The following is a 20419-nucleotide window of genomic DNA, read 5'->3' as shown; positions in this document are numbered from 1 at the left end:
GAGCCGATTGGGGTTTCGATTCTGGTAATGGTTCCTCAAGTCGATGGGGACTCGAGTTTCTCTCTGTCGTGGTTCCGTTGATATTATTCCAAGCAAACTCAATGCAGACACAATAATAACTGAGAAGAGGTTCTGGTACAGCATCAAACAAATTTTAGCATTAAAATCATAGCTAGAAAGCACGAATTTGTTAACTAGTATCATGCTGCAGGAAGATATGCAATATGCAAGACCAGACAACAGGGACTGGTTTTGTATTTTGACCACCTTATTACTTCACAGTGTTTTATCTCTGTCTTTGTCCAACTTTCCATCTTCCAAATCAGCTTCATTCTTTTCAAAAGGCTTCATTTAAAATCAAAACCTTTGAACCCCCTTAAGCCAAAAGTTCAGTAGCTCCACAAAGACCCAGAAGAGTTGGAATTAGAGAGAACCCATCAAGCTGGAGAGCAATATAGTGATAAAGGTGAAGAAGAATCAAAAGGGATTTGAATTGGAAGCAAGAGAAATAGAAAGATGAAGTCTTTAAGAAGAAAGATCAGTTAGGAAGGCCAGAAGATTTAAATCTTCTTTCTCTCTGTCGTGGTTTTGGAGAAGAAAGAGATAAAAAAAACAAAAAATAAATATAACAATAAATATGAGGGTATTTCAGGAAGTAAGAAGAGAGTTAAGAGAAGATATTATTAAAATATTCTAAGGGAGTGTGGATTGCAATTCCTGGAGTGCAGATTTTAGTTCCCAAAAAATATTATAGAAAAGTTCAATAATTGGGTGCTATTCTTGCTCTGCATAAGCACTTTTGCAGGAACAAATTCTTCCAACAGTGCAGGAGAGATTAGTGAAGGAGCGCAAACTGCGTTGCCCAATTTACAATAGTGCTGCTCACAGTTACGAAAACATTTGCTCTGCTGCATCTCTTTTTCATCATTTTGGGTTGGCAAGAAGATTGGTTTCATCATCCCAAGATAAGAATGCAAAATGGGTCACACCATTATCCTCATTTCACAAGTTGGGCATGTCTCTGTCTTTTGTACGTCTTATGTAGTGAAGGCTTGAAGGATTGCACACTCCAATTTAAGTAACCAACAAGCAAAGCCATCTAGCACAACAGTACTCATTCATTCTCAATTCTCATGGCGTACACGAAGTTCTATCATGTCCTCTCCTTCTACCTCGCAACCCTAATAGCCATATACGAATTCCTTCTTTCAGTCTTGCCTTATATTTTGAATCCTGCTTCCATCCTAATCGCTTTTGCAGATGCATTTTTAGGAGTATACTTCAGATTGTGTGGTCTTTCTTCTTGTACTATTGAATTAGATGAACAAACCACCATGCATTTTTGGGCTTGCAATCCTAGAAGATCTGACAAGCCTGATCTACTGATGCTTCACGGGTATGGTGGCAATTCCAAGTGGCAATTCATGCACCAAGTCGGCTCACTGTCCCGGACTTTTAATTTGTACGTGCCCGATTTACTCTTCTTTGGCAAGTCATACACAAAAATGTCCGACAGGACGGAGGTGTTCCAAGCGAAATGTGTAGCGGAAGGGTTGAGAAGACTAGGCGTTGACAGGTTTGGTGTGTACTCTATAAGCTATGGAGGGTTTGTGGCATATTGGCTGGCGGAGATGTATCCGCAGGCAGTGGAGAGGCTTGTGATTGTGAGCTGTGGGATAGGGATGACAGAGGAGCAGAAAAAGGATCAGCTCAACAAGATTGGACGCAATGCATTGAAGCTCCTTGTACCTGAAAGTGCTCATGATCTAAGGGGCTTGGTGAATCTTTCGGTGCACAAACCCAGTCCTGTTAGGTGGCTACCCGATGTTTTCATCCGCGGGTTTATCCATGTAAGTTTTCTAGATATTTGACATGTATATCGTAACCAGTTAAACTCCTCAATCTAGATGACTTGTGATCTGTATAGTTTGATAACATAATATTTCAAAATGCCTTGTAAGAGAGTGGGGGAAGCCACGTGAGGACCCAGTGGGTCCCGTGCCCCACTTATATATATTTTTTTAAATTTTTGTATATGAAAATCAATATAAAGTAACTAAGAGTCCGTAAGTCTCACCACAAACCAACTTGGTGTAGTGGCAAGGCTTGCATGAATTGTGCAAGGTCCCAGGTTTGAATCACGCTTGTAATCTAGAAAGATTAGTTTTATCAATTTTTTTTTTCTTTTAAGGACATTAGCACAATTTTTGCTTATAATTTTAAAGTTAAAAATAAATTGTCTCCATAATATAAAAATTGTCTAATATCTAAAAGCAATAAATTTTACTAATAAAATATGTAATTTTCAAAAATATTAATCTTACTATAATTTTACCTAATTTTTTATTTTTTATTAAAATTTTAGGATATATTTTAAATTCTTTTTTTTTTTTCTAAAATTTCTAAGTGCCCCAGTTGATATAAAACTCTGGCTCCGCCACTGAGAGAGTATACATCACTTGCATTTCAATGTGACATGCATTACATTGATCCTAATAGCATTAACTTAGAGGTTTTTTCGGCCAATAACTTATAGAGGTTTACATGTTGCATTGAATAGGTGACTTATGAGAGAAACAGGAAGCAGAAACTAGAGATGGCAGAGCACTTGCTAAGGGAAAAAGCAGACCTAAACCTTCCCATTCTGACTCAGGTAATTGGTTAAACTAGTCATATATCAATACCTGTATGGCAATCTTTCTCTTCAGTCTTGTAAATGAAGGTTCTAATTTTGGGTTGAAGGAAACACTAATAATTTGGGGTGACAAGGATGTTGTCTTCCCAGTGAACTTGGCCTATGAGCTGCAAAGGTGAGTATTAACTTGCATATTTTGATCAGCTTATTAGCTGGGATTTGAAAAGAAGAAATATAAACACAACATTAGCTTTACTTGTGTTCTCTTTGATTTAATTATACAGGTATTTGGGACCAAAATCAAATGTAGAGATAATCAAGGACACAGGTCATGCAGTGAATATGGATGCACCCATCTCCCTGAATACACTGATAACATCTTTTGTTTTGGGTTACTATCAATGTGATAGAATTGAACTATCAAAGTAGAAATTCTGTTTTCTGTACTTTTCATACATAGTAACTATAGAAACTAGATGTTCCACTTTAAATATGCAGTATCCATATTATTATAAAGATTTTCCATCCCTCTTATTCATTGAAGTCCAATTCATGTTTATCTTCATGGGTTGCTTTGGCATCGCCATCAGATATTATTGTTGAGCTACTTGGTCCATCTCAATTATTAGAATGGTTAGACCTGAAGTTGAACAAAAGAAAATGTGACAATGAACAAATAGTCCACATTTAGTCCAGTACAATATAGTCACACATTAGCATACCTAAAGGAATTTTATTTACAAATTAACTATTACTTTTGGCTGAATAACGCAACCTTCACTAATCTGTTCAGTTCCTGGTCTTTGGCCCCATCTTTCTCTACATTTTCCTGTTAACAATACAAATTTTATGTTCAAAATTTGTTGGAATTGTGTGGCCAGAAGTAATTAAGGATGTGGAAATGGAATAGGTCTAAACATCAATTTTTTTCGATACATGTCTAAACATCAATTAAAATAAAGACTTATGTAGTGGTTTGAAAAAATAGGTACCATCCACACTATTTTCAAGGTTTATTGGAAAACTCCATACCATGTTAGTGGTTTTGGTGGCTAAAATTGGAGAAGTGTTGACCATAACCCAATGAAATTAGGGGTTAAGCCCGTTTGTCCAAAATCACCATGTATTTTGCCCAATTGGTCCAACAAGAATGTATTTTACCCAAGTACACAATCTTTAGGGGAAAAGACTCTTAAGGGTAGTTCTTTCTAAACTAGTGCCTAATGTATCCTATGCTGACTTTCGGGTCCAAAATTCACTTTTTTCTTAAAAAAAAAAAAACATGTTCATACTTTCGAGAAAAACAAAACTAGCATTCAACATGCCCAAGTTTTTCACCTAATGGCCATCTGCCTAACAGTTACTTTAACGGGCGGAATCATTGCTACTTGTTTTTATCTTAGCTGAGGCAAAAAAAAAAAAATTTAGAACCAAAAAATCTGAACTTAAAGGTAGTATCTGATACTGGCAGGACATAATTCTTTTAGTAATAACAAATAAATTAAAAACTGATGACGTGGGTGAACACACTAAATTTATTTATATAAACATAATTACAAGCTAAAACTTCAGAGCCTCATTCCCAGGTAAACAGCTAAGAAGCTATTTAACTATCCATAAGAATGATTACAGATACTTGTAAGAATAAGAAAAGCACACTACTTCACACTTAGACAGAACGAAAAGAGCACACTGCTACTATGGCTTTCTTACTCCTTGAGAGAATCTGATTTTTCTCAATTTTCTGATCTAGAACTGATATGGAAATTTTTGAATGCCTTACAATAGAAGCTAAAGCTCCTTATATAGGGAGCAGAACTCAAACTAGAATTCAAAAAAACAAAATGTACATAACGACTCCGTGATTTTCTGCTTTTCTGAGTGCTCCTGCTGGTGGAGGTCGGATTGAGAAAAGCAGATTCCTCTAGGTGAAAGTGTTTTTCACCTTTCTTTTCAGAAAAGCAAAAGTAGCTTTTGGGAAAGATCCAAAAGTACTTTCGGTGCTTTCTACACCTGTTGCTTCACATGTTCTCGTCTGTTTCTAAATTGTGACCAAGGACAAACGAGTCGTTATCTGCCTGGGCCATACGAGCAGTTGTTGCATTATCTTCGACATCTGTATCAACATACATCTTGTAGTGGTTGTCTGTTTCAAGCTTTTCAACCCACTGTAAGCATGCCAGTGTCGAGTCTATCTCCGTTCTTGTGAGAGATAGGAAAAGGTCACTGCTGAATATGTCAGGATGATCGTAAGCAGTGATAATTATTTTTTCTTCTGCTGCCAGGAACGTATTCTTTGTATCTTCAGAGATGATCTTCTTGATATATTCCAGTGACATGGCCTTCATCCATGGAATGCTTGAGTTTGGCTGGCTATTGTAAGCAACACAGGCAGGCTGAAGATATCTTCTTTGAATGATTCTCACATAATGATATGGAGAAATGTACTCAACTTCACCATTTGTTTTGTGTATCCATTATGGTGGAGTAGATCTGAACTTCAGTCTCAGCATGCAGTCATTTTTTCTAACATTCTTGACTGTGTTGACAATAATAGGGGGCAGTCCCTTGAGATCATCATTTGTTTTAGTCCACAGATTATGGACAAAACCATTTTCAACAAGCCAAAGCTTGTGTTCTTGAGGATGTTCACTCTGAACATTGACTAAGTATCTTCCAACATAAGGTCCTGCAATAATGAAGAGAGTTGGAGGAATATAGGCTTCAGAATTATGCCTTCCTATCAGATTTTGGAATTCGAACCAATCTAATTCTTTTAGTGCTATGATAGGAACTCTAGCACTTTCTGGATCTTCAAGGAAGTGAATTTTTTCATTTCGAACAACACTCTTCTGTGTATGAACTTCTTCAAACTATGGTCTGCCATTTTCATGGAGTTCTTCAGCTAATGCGAACAAAGCGAGGAACATAATACCACTGTTTTTTTCCTGAAAGGCGAATAAGATATTATCTAGGATTGCTTTCTGGTGCTAAGCAAGTCTCCTGCCAGTTTTGAACACAGGATGATCAAATCTTTGAAGTTCATAGTTAAAAACATTTATTACTCCAGTTGGAGTTGGTTTGCTATTTGGCAAAGCAATAGCAGTCAATAGTCTTGATGAGCTTTTACCGTTTACTGTTTGAGACGGGCTTGTCAATCCTTTACCTTGGCATTGATCTGTTGAAGCTAGCCTTTTGGACTTAGCAGGAATCTTTTGAGGATTTTCTCTTTAGGATCCTCAGCAGGTTCATGTTCTTTCCCAGGTCTTCTACTTCTGGGATTACGACCTTCGTCGTCATCTTTTCGACTGAACATGGCTAGTTCTCTGGTTAAGGCGTCTGGAAGATAGTTCTTGTTTCCTGCAATTAATTCAACATTATAATCATATTGGTTAAGAAATAATTGCCAGTTGGCTAATCTTCCTCTATCAGCAGCTTTATCAAGTTTAAAATTTTTGAAATTCTTTACTCTGGCACAATCGGTGAGGGCAGTAAAGGGTTTTCCAAGAAAAGCTGGAGAATTTAAAATCGTTTTCTTGACAGCCAAAATTTCTTTTTCCCCTGTGGGATAATTCAGTTCTGCAGGGCTAAACTTACCACTACAAAATTTACAGATCTTTTCAATGTTAGTTCCAGGCTTTTTTACCAGAACAACACCGGACCAGTAATTATCACTCGGATCTGTTTGGAGGATAATTTCATCATTTTCCTCTAGTTGTTGTAGAGGAGGGAGGTTTTTCCAGAGAGTTTTTATCTGCTTCACAATTTTCTCATCATCTGCAGTGAAGTTCCATTTTCTCTTGGAACTTGTCTTAGGAGATAACATTGATGTTAGTCCTAAGATTTTGGGAATGAAATCTCTCCCATAGTTTATGACTCCTAAGAATCTTTCTAGACTCTTAGCATCAGGAATTCTGTCTGGGAACTTCCAGATTTTCTCAGCAATGTGCGTGTCACGCCCCTGATTTTACACACATGAAAATCGATATATATAACCCCATAATTATATATGCGTGAACGTCCAGTCATCAATACAAAATACCTGAAATCTTTTTCTCTTAATCTTACACACATATTGATGCCCTGAACCCTCAAAGTTAATATACACTCGCTCCAAAGAGTTATATATTACACAAGCTTACGAATTAAATTGTCAACAACAAGATAAACGTAAATGCTCCTCAGAGCTCACTACAACGGAAGTCCAAATAACGGTAAAGTAACAAAATTTGCTTCCTACCGTAAAGCTGCAAAGGCGCTACCTCAGCTTTAGCACGATTATCCTAACCTGCAGGATTAACCCCTACACCGTTTGAATGGTGCACTGGGTTGCCACACAACAAACCCGGTAAGCTTTTACAAGCCCGTATGAGTAACCCAAAACCACACATGCACAACTCGCCTAACGAGGAAACCCATCAACTCGTAAAAGGAACACACACCCTGTTTTCCCAAAACAGCAAAGAAATGAATACAAGTCACCCTATGACAAAGCCATATTAATTGAAAACTCTGACAATTCAGTATGCATTTCCCAAAAATCACAATAAAGGTCACACCGTGACCAAATCATATAAATTGAAACTCTGACAATTGAATATGATACACAAGTCCTCCCAGGACAATTAAAAGAAAGAATCCCCGAAACTCCCTTTTAAAAACACATTTCCAAATCAACACAAGTCACCCCGTGACAAAATCATATAAATTGAAACTCTGACAATTAAATATGATAAACAAGTCCTCCCAGGACATTTAAAAGAAAGAATCCCCGAAACTCCCTTTTAAAACACATTCTCAAAATCAACACAAGTCACCCCGTGACAAAATCATAATAATTGAAACTCTGACAATTAAATATGATAAACAAGTCCTCCCAGGACATTTAAAAGAAAGAATCCCCGAAACTCCCTTTTAAAAACACGTACTCATGAGCATCAGATAGCTCCCCGCTACCCCCATGATGTGCTATGGCAACAGACTAGAGCTCTAACTGATCGTATCCACAAACCCGGCCAAAGGCGTGAAGTCCCGATATATATGCCTGAGGTTACTCCCAGCAACCCCAAATCCTTAGACCTCCCCGGTCGTCAGATCAAAACCTTTCAAAATGGTCACTCAGGACCCAAAAGTTACTCAACTCACACAAAAGGAGATGTCACCCCGTGACCTCCAATCATCAGACCTCCCCGGTCATCAGATCAAAACATTAACTCAAACCAAAAGGAGAAATCACAACCTGTGACTCTCAGATCTTCTAACCCCCGGTCATTAGATCAAAACATTCAAATCACATCAAAGCAACTCACACCAAATCTTGACACTTTTCAAAACAATAGAAATTCCCAATTCCCACAAAATGTTTCCCGAAAAGTCAAGCCCCAAAACAATAGAATGAAACCCATCAATACCTATTGCTTCAATTCACTCATCAACCCACAAGAAAATACATATTCCACGTAAATATATATATACGTGGTCATTCACTCAGGAATGCCACTAATACCAACTATAGTTTGCAGTTAACTAAATAACTCTCAAAACAATAGGGTCAACCCGTTCGTGAATGAACTTCGTGAGATTACTCACCTCGAACTCCTGCTGCGTCTTCAATACAGAACCGAACCAAAACTATCACCAACAACTCGAAGTTCACAAGCTTCATCTACGCATGCTTGTGAACTTTCATAACTGGATCGAAGTCAGAAAACAAGCCTAAGGGATCGAAAACTACCTCACAAGCCGTGAACAGTAATCCCAACTGAGTTGAACAAGGTTTCACGTGAATCGATCCAAAAAACCACCAGGGATCGATCGACGAGGCTGCTCTGAGCTCAACCAAGAAGACTCGAAGCCTTGCCGACGTCGGAACAAGGATTTCCGGTCGGGTCAGATTTCCTCAACCTGTGACGTCTTGTAGCGCCGCCGTGAAGGAGAATCGCTGCTAGAGACCACCACAGAGATGACCGGAGTAAGGAGGCGAACTGATCTGGGCTCGTTTCACAGGAAGAGGTCGCAGGAGATGTAAGTTCCGACCGGGTCGGAATACCGGGTTCGGGTTGGGTCACTCTGGTTATTTCGATTCTGAAGGTAGCAGCCGAGAGAGAAGAGAGAGGAAGTGAAATGGTTTCCGGAAAAGGAAACAAATGAAAATAGTAAGTTTCTCCTTCGGGAAACTTCTATTTATACCAAAATGGAAATTCCTTCCAATCGCCATAACTTTCTCATACGAACTCCGATTTCCGCGTTCCACATATCCACGAACTCGTATCGACGCGCTCTACAACTTTCGTGAAGGAAGTTTTTGTAGAATCTCAACGTATCAAAAGTCAACCTTGAACCCCCCCTAAAGTCATACTTTTCAAATAATTAATTCGTCCTAAACCCTTCCGCTCCGTCCACGAGCCACGAAACCGTCCAACAACCATAAATTAGATTCCGGAAATTCCTCGGAAAATAATTACGAATTTCTGGGGCATCACAGTGCGGTTGGAGTTTTAGTACTCCATTCTTGATGTTTATTCCTAGGAAATCAACTTCATCGAGAATAAAGAAGATTTTCTTTTCACCTAGGATAATTTCATGCTGAACTATCAGCTTTACAACCTCATGGAGGTGTTTCATGTGTTCTTCTCTGTTTTTGGAGAAGACAAGGATGTCATCAATGTAGACGACGCAGAATTCAGCCACATGTTTGAAGATGTTGTCCATCTTTCTTTGGAAGATTGAAGGGGCTTGTTTTAGACCAAAAGGCATTACTAACCATTCGTAATGACCTTGTGGTGTTCTGAATGCAGTGAAAGGAACACTCTCAGGATGCATTTTGACTTGCCAAAAACCCGACTTTGCATCGAATTTTGAAAAGACTTTAGCTGCTCTGAGCTGGTTGATCAATACTCTTACTTGAGCAATTTGATAACGGTCTTTGACAGTCTTTTTATTAACATCTCTGTAGTCAATTACCATTCTAGCTTTTCCTCTGAGGTTTTCTGCATGATTTCTCACGTAGAAAGCTGGAGCATGATGAGGGCCAGTGGAAGGTTGAATTAATCTCTTGTTTAGGAGATCTTCAATATCTTTTTTGAATTCTTTTTGATCCCTCTTTGTATTGAGGAATGGCTATGACATGACAGATGACATTCATATCATGTAATCTCAATTCACAGACCACTGAGTCTTTTTCCCAAAACTTTTGAGGGTCTACATCGATATTCTGCTGGAGTAGTTTCTTGATTTTATCAAGAGTGGGAATTTTCTGGGACTCAAGCTTATTCTGGAAGTGCTTGAGGTTATGCTCATGGATGAAACTAGATTCTTCTTCTTCACTAGTTTCTACTTCTTCTTCTTAAGAAGATTCTTCAACAAGTAGTTCTTCTTGTTGTTTGATCTGGGGTATGGTTTCAAATTTGGGTTTGTAGGGGGTAAGATTACCACTATTCTGTTGCGATCTCTGATATTGTGTAGTAAAGTTTAGACCTACTACACTTTTGGCTTGAGTAAGCCTATTCGCCCAGAACACCCGTTCTCCTCTAGGTTACTTGACCTAGTGGTAATAGGGTTCAATTAGAAAAATCTAGATATTCTCTTTCCTTGTATGATTCTAACTCTATGCATTGTAATCCTCTATATAAATATGCCCCTATTATCAATGAGAACACACAGCAAATTTCTCTTAATTTCTGATTCCCTCAAACAAATATATCAGAAAAAATCCAAATATTCGTAGAGTAATCGCCACCCATCCCATGGAGCATTGAACCTCCTTCCCAGCACCACCGCACCAAAACTTCTTCCCGACCCATTACACCAAACTTTCTTCCCTGCACTTCAAGTCTGGACACCTAAACCATCATTTTCTTTCTTCTCCATCCATCCGCCCACCCTACCTGCAACCCTCTTCAGACCTTCTGCCCTCCACCACAATCCCGACCCTTGAAATATGAGTAATTCGTACCCCAGCGTCAAACTTCGGCATCCTTTATATATGCCCCCTTTTCATTCCCCAGTGTTGTATGACATTGCTACTGCCACTATAATCACCATCTCATTTCCCAGAATTTTAGTATCAATTACACACAATCATCCTACTCTTGCCACACTAGTCATGGACCCAAGAGACTGTATAAACCACGCAGTTCAAACAACGGGGAAATTACTGCTATGAGTTGATCAATACAGTTGAAAATATATAATCTGCAAATTGATTTTTCATCGTTGGAGCAATATATAACAATTGGAAAGCGACTAGGCTAACAAGTGTTCTGAAGTATCACTAAATTTATCCGATCTTCCATTAAGCAAGCAATATTGAGAAATATATCAACTATCTAAAAAAATAAAAACTAAAACTAAAACAAACACAAAAAAACCCAGCTGTTGAGTGTGCACGCGCGTGCACACGCATGTGGAGATGCGAATTAGGAAGAAGTATAGGCTTGATGATATCAGAATTGAAAATTGATGCAGCTTGGTAGTCGAAATTGGAATATAGTCATATGAAGTGATATATGCAAACCTTGAACAAAGAGAACACAAGGTGTAGAAGTCTCACATTATGGTTACTAGCCAACATACGATTACATAATATGCAACAGAAACAGGAAGATCAAACAAGAGAAGTTAGTAACAAGAAAATTGGAATATGGTTTGATATGATTCTGATCTTACTGTATCAAGAACCTTCATGTTGTATATCACTATCAGTCAGCCAACCGCATACTACAAGCACAATATGCACTCACAAATAAGGTCACAAAATGGTGTGATTGCCTCACATTTTAGAAAATCGTTCCTCCAGGCAGCTGGGCAACCATTAGACTTTACTTGGTTAGCAGTTAACCAAAATCGCTCGTATGTCTTACTTTACGACTGATGGACCTGCCCATCCGAAGTCGTCTATTTGTTAGAGCCTCTAATAGTACAACTAAAGCATCCTCTACAACTTCAGCCTGCTTATCAAATCCATGGGACCTGAACTCTGGAAGAACGTGCAGCTCGGAGAGGAGGCCAACAGCTGCTGCTGCTGTACAGGTACGATCCAATGATGGTTGGGGCCTGCCCACACAATCATTTAACAATTAGATTCAATAAGGCAGGTATTTGGGAAAGGTGGAAGAGCAAAGAAAAGATCAACAAGAAAAGAACAACAATAACTGAAAGAAAAGCCTCTGTAGAGAAAACTGTAGAAGTTAAATTTTAGTTCTACCGAAGTTTATGCATCGCAGAAGCACCAGTGGCCAGGGAAATACAAGGAAAGTCCTCTCCTCCCCATACTAACTTTGCTTGATCCTGCACATAGAGATAGTTTTATGAAGGGGAAAAAATTAAAATTAAAATCCCCAAGAACAGCTTATCAATGCTTCTTTTTTTTTTTTAACAATAAGTCTAAGGGATTTATCAGTTAGGTCATCCCTACATATTCTGATATCTTCATGCAAGCAAAGCAATTGTGTCAGTGTACCAATGGCCAAATTATGAGGCTGTTAATATTACTAAACGATATTCTAGACATTTTCACAATTTGACTAAATAGGACCATGAAGCATAATCCCAGTTGTTTATTCCACTTTCATATTTGGCCAGGTTTCCCACTTTTCCTAAACTCCCTATTGATATCCTAGAAATTGATGCCAAAAGATGCCAAAAGCTGTTCTTCTATATGTTCAGAACGGACATCTAGTGTCAAGGGCAAGTTTCTCTTTCAACAAGGCAATGAGCTCATAAGTACACATGCAGCTGAGATTCCAAAATCATGGTGTTTTTCGCTTTGCACAAGCACCAGCTTCCTAACACTAAAATGGCTGTAGTGTCAAATACCTCTCCAGACTATTGGTTTTGAGCGATTACTTCTGCAGAAGTTCTTGTGAATAATTCAGCTCATGAACTATACAATTATAGCCAATTACCTTCCTACTGTCTTCATAAATGGGTCTGTTTCTGTAGCATCTCTGTTTAAAGTAGGATTCATCCTTTGTTTTTTTTCCTTTCCATTCACTTGGAAACTTACCTTTTTATTCAGGGGAAAAAGGATAAAAAAGGAAAGATGAAGAAAAGCTGATTCTTGCAAGTATAAACGTTGACTTTATTGTAATCTACAGCAGAGAGGGGCTTTTAGAGAATAAATACTTTTAGATGTCCATTTGTTCATGTTCAAATTGCCACACAAACTCCAATTCACAGAATAAATTTGTATTTAGCATCTTACAAATGATAATGAAAACCTACAAGAAAAGCGTAGGAACCAATAAATGACACAAAGTATTACCTTCAGACGACGGAATATCGCAACAGAATTGTTCCATGTTCCATCAATCAAAATGAAATTCAGAGTTCTGTCTTCATTTATCTGTGCAGCAGTCAAAATTGGAATTTATATATTGTTGAACTTGATGAAGGCATAAGAGATTTCTTGTTAAGAAACTGAAGCCTGAAACTGCCCCCTAGCCAATTTCATGGTTTCTTAACATGGTCAGTAAGAATCAACTAGCTTCTGAATTGACACTAGGTTGTGTATAAGAGTGCTTCTGGATGCCAAAAGCACCTTCAGACAGCTAAAAATGTTTTCTGGTTTGGATGGAAAAAAAAAAAAAACCTAGAGTGATTTTGGTGAAAAGAAACACTCTTATTTCTTTCGAAAGAAGCACTAGTTATGGCTCTTCTTCAGGAAATGTAATGGGATCACGACGTAAGAAGCACATTGACATTAGAAATTTGTTTTTATGTGACATTAAAAAAAACGACTAGCAAGAGTGGTACTAAGCAAATACCCCTCATACAAAACACCCATAAACATAGCACTAAAACAATAATACCTGGGTATATGGACCTTCCAGATCAGCTGAAGATTCTTGGCCAAAGACATCCTGAACAGAAGTTAACACAGCATTTTTGTTGGGATAGAGGCACCAAACATTGCTTTTTCCTGGATTTAATGTAAATTTCAAAAACAAGTTAATGATGCCACAGGTGTAATATCCATAGAAGTAAACCAAAGAACGTAAGAAACTTCCAAATCTAACTGCCAAAAAAAAAAACAAAAAAAAGGCTGACAACTTCACCAAAAATAAAAATAACACTGGCAACTTAAGTTCATCAATTTAGCTTGGTAGTGTAATGTCAAGTACTAAATTTCAACACGCAGTTGCCAGTGTCTAGTGCAAGAGCCATTGGCTACAAAAGATAATAAATTAAAGCATCTGTTTTATATCAGTCAAAACACTTTGTAAAAGATTTTTTCTACAGTATGGAAAGTGCTATGTTTCTCAAAAAATAGCTTAATATCTAAAGTCGCAAAATACCCGAATCAAAATAAAATGGTCGACAATTTAAGGACACCACATTTAGTGGCCCTATCAGTTTAAGTAGGGAAAAACAAGGGAGACCTGCTAGCTTAAATGCATCCCACATTATTTCTTCCTGTTCAGCGATGCCGAAGAGGCACAAAGTTGCAGCTTCAGTGCCAAATACTTGCCATAACAACTTTCCAGTATTGTTCTGTCTTAAGAAATCCTGCAAAAAGCTGACGGCTCATTTCAATATATATAATTTTTTTTTTCTCTCAAAAGTGTCCTAAGTACCAGACTGGTTCATAAAATGACAAAAGTGACAACCTTTGGATGCATATACAACCAGAATCGCATTCGAGGCCAAAGAGGGCACTGTACCACTCTTGAACACATACAATCTTCCAAAGGAAGCCAGCACTGCAAAGTAATATAATTCCTATAAGATGTGATGAACATGAAATGGAGATGAAAGGCATATCCGCCTCCTTCTACGAATTAGGAAAATTTAGGATGCAGTATTACCTCAGTACGAGGAAGAAGTTAAAAGCCAAAATGCACACAAATATTTTTGCAAAAGAACAGCTCAATACCTTTTGACAAAGGTAGCCTCTACTTCCAAGCAGGCGGCATGCTATTTGTCTAGCTGAAAAAAACTGAATCTTTTGTTCAGAGTCACCTAAAGCCTTATATGTCTTCCTGTGTTTTCTATCCTCTTGCACTTTAAAATCTCCCTAAAAAGCAAGATATGAAAAGCCTTATACATTAGTTACGTCCGGGCATCCTGATCACACATTCACTCCATGTCTATACTTATTAGAATGGTTTGAATGAGATGCTTATAAACCTCAGAGATAGATAAAGCACTACACATCTGAACTTTACACTAAAACCTCAAACCCCTAAAACCATGTTGTTGTAGCAGAACTTAACTTTGAAACAAAAATGTCTGCCAAGGCCCACAGCAAACAAAGGAGATTATAATTTGTGGCATACCTGAAGTTTGCCACCACTGCCACCAAAGCTCATTTGGGCATCAATATCTTTCTCCAAAACCTTCAAATCCTGAACAATTTTGGTGACCAAGGAGGGCACGGGGGACGTGGTGCCCCAACCCTGCCATTCCTGCAATGTGATAGAGGCTTCAGCAGTGTCGCCTGTACGAGCTTCTCTTGGAGCAGCGCCTGAAGTTGAACTAGAAAATGGGTTTTGAAGGGTTCTGGGTTTCGAGTCCATCCGCGTTTTCGAAGAAAATGCCAGAGAGGGAGAACATTTAAATGCGATGGCCCTTGAGGGGGAGGCCATGGCGGATTGCTGCCTGTGCCTGCTATCCAGGTTTAAGAGCTTTTCAATAATGAAATTTATTGTGGGCCGTGGCCCGTAGGGTTCTTTTTTGGCTTGCCTTGGACTACATTTTTGTTTTTGGTTACAGAAGAAGACCCAAATACAGCAAACAAAAAGAAAAACTAAGTTATAGGTCTAACAGAAGACCTGGATCTAGAAACTTCACAGAGATCATCAAGAAACGCAGTAGCAGCTTGGGGAGGAGGGGAGTCAAATATAAAAACACCATGGTCATGATCAAGGCTCGATTTAGCAAGAGTATCCGCAGTGTTGTTCCATTCTCTGAAGCCTTCGACTATTTTCACTAGTTTCATATTTGTGCGATGCACGTGTTATTGTTAAAATGAGAAGAATGTGAAAATTTTCTTCTTACTGACTATCTCAATTTTATACTTTTAGTGTTTCTGTAGATTATTGTAACGTCTCGAACCTAACTTCACTAGTTTACAAGTCATTTGGACAGTAAACGACAATTACCTTTTTACTTTTATTCTATTTTGATACTGTTAGTGGCCCTAAAAATTAACTTTTCATTCGGATTAGATTTTGAGAAAATTTTCTTCACAAATGTGGTAGAGAATGTTAAACTGAGCGTGTGCATATGTGGTTCTTAAAAATCGGAGTTCGTATGTGAAAGTTATAAGCGAAAATGTAAAGTTACTATTCATGATCATTATTATAATTTTGCAAAATTTACTGTGGCTGGGTAATTTTCTTGTCTCTCCTCCCCCACGCGTCTCTTTCTCTCTCTCTTCCCCGGTTCGCTCTCTCTCCTCTGCACCTCCGGCAACTTTCAATTCCGGCCACTTGGGGACAAACCGCGACCATCGTTGGCTTCACCTCCTCCTCCTGGACACGCCTGCGGTGGTGGCTCGCTGTGACTTGACTGGAAAACCATGAATCGACGCCGAGAACTTTTTGGTGGCAGTTTGAGTCAACACCGATTTCTTTCGATTCCGGCCACAAACCTTGGTCCGTTGGAAGTGGCTTGAGACGTAGATGATGCTCCCCAAGTATTACACAACGACTTGAAGCGTGGAGGAAGAATCGAAGGGATGAATTTCTGGGTTACTATTCACATATCGGGTTCAACCTTCTCCTTAATTGTTGAGGTACTTTTACTCATTTTCTGACTTTGTCTCAGTTGAGAAAGTTGTTGAGTCTGTTGAGTTGGTACTGCTGCCAAAATTTGGTGGCCATTGGAGCTGGTGGCAATGGCGGCGGCTGCGGCGCGTAAGGCAGTTTTTTAATTTTTGATTTTTAGCTAATTAAATCCTATATTTGTTGTTGAAGTTGAATATGTGATTTTGGTGAATTTTGGAGAAGTTTGACATTAATTGTCCATTTTTGAAGTTTCTAGTTTCGGATGTCGATTTATGGGAAATCCGACCTTCGGATTTCTCTTGTTTCCACTATGGAATACGTAAATAGAGGGATTGGTGTTAGTGGCGAAGTTTGGGTTGAATCAGGAAAGAAATGGAGATATTGGTTTACGAGGGGTTTTGGATTTCGCTTTAGAATCGTGTTAATTTGTCGAATAATTGTTTACGGAATATATTTGTGTACAAGACAAGGTACCGACCCATCGCTCGACGATGATCCATATGCTTGGGTACCACGTTAGTCGTATACTGTGAGTGGACTTTTGTTTTTAAGTAATGATGCATGCATTTATTCTAGAATTATTGATTCTTCTATTTATCGTTTTGTTTATCGAGCATATGTTTTGAGATCGGATTATAAATTGATTTCGGAAATGAATTGGTTTCGGATCTTATTTTGGATTTACGAATAATGATGATTTTCAACGAATCATTTTCTAAGGTGTTTTCTGGAAATTAATTATATTTCTATTCGTCAAATTCTGAGATTTCTGAAAGGTTTACGAAAATGGGATTTTCGAGGGAAGTATACTCATCTATTATTTCTCACATACTGGTTTATGATTTTGAGAACTTTTTTGGCGTGCGGGGTCATGTCATTGGTATATTGTTTTCTCATGCGATGTTGGGGAAGCCTTATTGGTTTTCAATTTTCGTATGGATTTTAACCCACCATACCTGGGTCATATTATTTGTTGCTGGCTAGCCTATTAGTACTCCTCCCCGCTTACTTTGTGTTTGTGGGTGAGTTGAGCAGAGCATGAGATGCTCAAGAGTGTGGGACACTCCGACCCGAGCTTGGGAGGCTCCCTTCTCGTATGGTGATAATTTCTTCCCCTACTTTTTCGTGACTTGACTAGCGGGGCTAGTCCGATGTTGTCGTAACCAGCGGGGCTGGTGTGTTTCTACGAGATTCTTGGATTTAAAGATAAATGGTATTATCACAAATGGTACCTGAACTTATCATTTATCTTATCGATGGTATCTGAACTTCAATTTTAATTACAACCAGTACCTGAACTTTTCAACTTCATTTCAAGTGGTACCTATCACTAACTTCCGTTAATGTTCCGTTAAAAACTAACATGTGCAAAACACATGACCTATATTCAAGAGTAGTTTGACTAAAATACCCATTAAAATAATTTTGTTTACTAGATATTTTGATCGATTAATATGTGTTGATACCCAAATTTCCACAAGTTCGAATTTGACTAAGTGGCAGGCAAAGGGAATGAGTCATCGACCTCATAACCTGATTGGGCCTTCAAGCAAGCCCATTTTACGGCAAAAGGGAATTTTCTATTTAACAAGCGATACGAGATGCCTAAATATTCAAATAATTGACAGGGATTTCCAAATCGACTAACACGCTTATTTATCACGCGATACGCGTAGGCCCAAGCTACGTTTGGGGCTCATAGGGCGGGATATGGTGTGGAAGGTAACGGATCATGCGAGGCCCATCATTATGATAAGGCCCATCAGTAATTTTGGATTTGGGAACCAAAATTCACGCTTCGAGGGCCGATATCTTAACGTGGGCTGGTAGAGAGATGAAAGCAAACCCAACAAAAAACTTAGAGCCCATTAGAGTCTTACCCAAAGTCCATCACATTAGGACCCGTAGCCCAAGAAGTACGTTGGAGTCGTCTTCTCCAAATCAGGAATGTCGTTCCGTCGAGTTGCTGCTGGGATTGCTACTCCATCCTTTTCGGGTAAGAACCCCAAGTCTGTACAAAAGCCTCCTAACTCTCATTCTTCAAAACCTCGCCCCCAATTCCCGATGATACTTAGATGTTTGCGATCACAGTTTACAATAGCACAAATCAAGGGATTGTGATCTCTCAAAATCACGGCAGCACGAAATCTGGGATTTCCGTCGCCACCCTATACCTGCACCACCGGTCTTTACCCACATGGCCAAAGCAGGTTTTCACTCTTTCGATTTCATAGGGAAAACAAGAGCTGAAGGTCTTAGAATGATCCCATCAAAACTAGGAACACTCTTTCAAAGCCTCTGGTTCTTGGTACAAACCCTCCCTCTCTATCGCTGCTATAAAGGGCGAGTTCGTTGCCGTAGAAAACCAAGCCACAACAACCCAGAAATACAAGCAAGAGATCAAGCTTCATCTCTGATAATCTAGCCACCTATATTCAAACAGCTTTAACCCAAAACCCAGAATTATGTTGTTGCCGGAACTCTCTCTCTCTGCTAAACTCTCATGCATCCAGCTCCCACACCTTTCCTGCCTATGAGTCCTGTTCTTATAAAACTCAAGTTTAAATCGCTACTAAGTAGCTGCTGTTATCATCAGGCTAAGTAGCTGTTGTTATCGTCAAGCCAAGTAGTTGCTGTTACGTTTAACAGGTTACAACGAAGTTGCTCTTGGGACAACCATTGAACGACTTTGGGCCTAGTCTCGCACAACTAGGAGGGTCTCGCTGCAAAAGGTCAAAGTCACAAATCACCCTCACATTTTTAGCGACTTCACTGGGGACTAGGCTGTGACCTGTGAGATGGCTCCACCGCGAAGAAAGAAGAATAACAGCAGCATGCCTTCCCAAGAGGAAGAAGAGCACGTTGATTCTATTCCAGGCATGAAGAGCAACAAGATCAGGAAGAGAGGCAAGAGGAGGAGGAATTCACTCCTGCGAGCTTGGCACACATTCTCAGCGCTTTCGGTAGGGCTCAAAAGGAGATGGTCGACACTATGAAACAATTAGTCGACACAATCTCAGCAACAAAGCAGCTTGAGCAACCAAATGATGAAGAGCAACCACGGAAGGTTTCCCATGAGGACTCTGCGGCAAGAGCATCAGACAATCAAAAGGCACCTTCTTTTGTCACCCAAGACGATGTTGTTGCCATGCTAGAAAAGGAATTGCGTCGTGGTTCTGAAGATTGGAAGTATGCTCCTCAACCCCCTTACCCTTCAAGCATAATGCATTTGTCTTACCCCAAAAATTATGAAACACCCACTTTTACTCTTTTCGATGGGAGAAAAGGCAGCCCAAAAGAGCATATTAGTCGATTTATCGACGCTCTTGGCCCTTATGCTAGCAATCATAATCTCAGGCTGAGAGAGTCCTCCAAGACCCTCACTGATCGTGCATATACTTGGTACACCACCCTGGCTCCCGGTTCTGTTAGAAACTGGGACGAAATGGCAGGCAAGTTCTGTAGAAAATACTTCCAATATGAGGAAAGGGTGACCATTGCACAACTAAACAACACTCGTCAAAGGGCCGGAGAGAACTTGGTGGATTTTGTTCGTCACTTTCGTGATTTAGCTTTGGATTGCTATGATGAAAAAGATGAAGAATCATTGGTGGAAATCTGCATCAGCAATATCCTGCCTGAATACAGGGTCTATTTGGAAAATATCGGCATTACTCAATTTTCCAGATTGATTGAAGCAGTGAGAAAGACAAGCATGTCTGTTAAGACCACCTCGAATCAGAGGAGTTGGAGAGACAAAAAAGACACGACTCAGAGGGATGCACATCAAGCTCTAATGGTAGATGAAAGATACTTGAAGAGGAAGGAACGGTCCGGAACAGTCCCGGCAGTCCCTTGTACTGATGAGGAACTTCATGCTATTCTTGATACATTGTTTGCTGACGGAGTAATCAAGCCCGTGCAGCGAGAAAAGCCTCCCACCAGGGAAGACAAGAAGAATCCACGCTACTGCCGTTATCACCAAATAGTGGGACATCCTACCCCCGCCTGTCAAACCTTGCGAAGGATCCTTCATGCAAAGATTGATGAAGGT

At 39.3% G+C, this 20419-nt stretch overlaps 2 protein-coding genes across 3 annotated transcripts; one reads left to right on the top strand and one right to left on the bottom strand.

The window, feature by feature from the left end:
- The first annotated feature begins 860 nt into the window (after positions 1-860).
- LOC112184281 (lipase 1) lies at positions 861-3173 on the top strand. Of its 2 annotated transcripts, none has more exons than XM_040513904.1 (4): positions 861-1850; positions 2561-2653; positions 2770-2810; positions 2920-3173. In XM_040513904.1, the coding sequence occupies exons 1-4, from the start codon at positions 1134-1136 to the stop codon at positions 3062-3064; spliced, it is 996 nt and encodes a 331-aa protein (XP_040369838.1). In that variant the 5' UTR covers positions 861-1133; the 3' UTR covers positions 3065-3173. The 2 variants fall into 2 exon arrangements, with proteins under 2 accessions (XP_040369838.1, XP_024178318.1); XM_024322550.2 differs by having other exon boundaries at positions 2743-2810.
- A 7933-nt stretch (positions 3174-11106) lies between these two features.
- LOC112185386 lies at positions 11107-15306 on the bottom strand. The gene is made up of 8 exons (XM_024323623.2): positions 14914-15306; positions 14511-14651; positions 14245-14337; positions 14017-14143; positions 13447-13556; positions 12900-12980; positions 11841-11923; positions 11107-11689 (listed from the first exon to the last, which is right to left on the bottom strand). The coding sequence occupies exons 1-8, from the start codon at positions 15220-15222 to the stop codon at positions 11470-11472; spliced, it is 1164 nt and encodes a 387-aa protein (XP_024179391.1). The 5' UTR covers positions 15223-15306; the 3' UTR covers positions 11107-11469.
- Between the last annotated feature and the right edge of the window lie 5113 nt (positions 15307-20419).

This window comes from Rosa chinensis, chromosome 2 (genome assembly GCF_002994745.2).
Source record: "Rosa chinensis cultivar Old Blush chromosome 2, RchiOBHm-V2, whole genome shotgun sequence".
NCBI lineage: Eukaryota > Viridiplantae > Streptophyta > Magnoliopsida > Rosales > Rosaceae > Rosa > Rosa chinensis.
The sequence above is the reverse complement of the archived record's forward strand: the minus strand, read 5'-3'. Positions and strand labels throughout refer to the sequence as shown.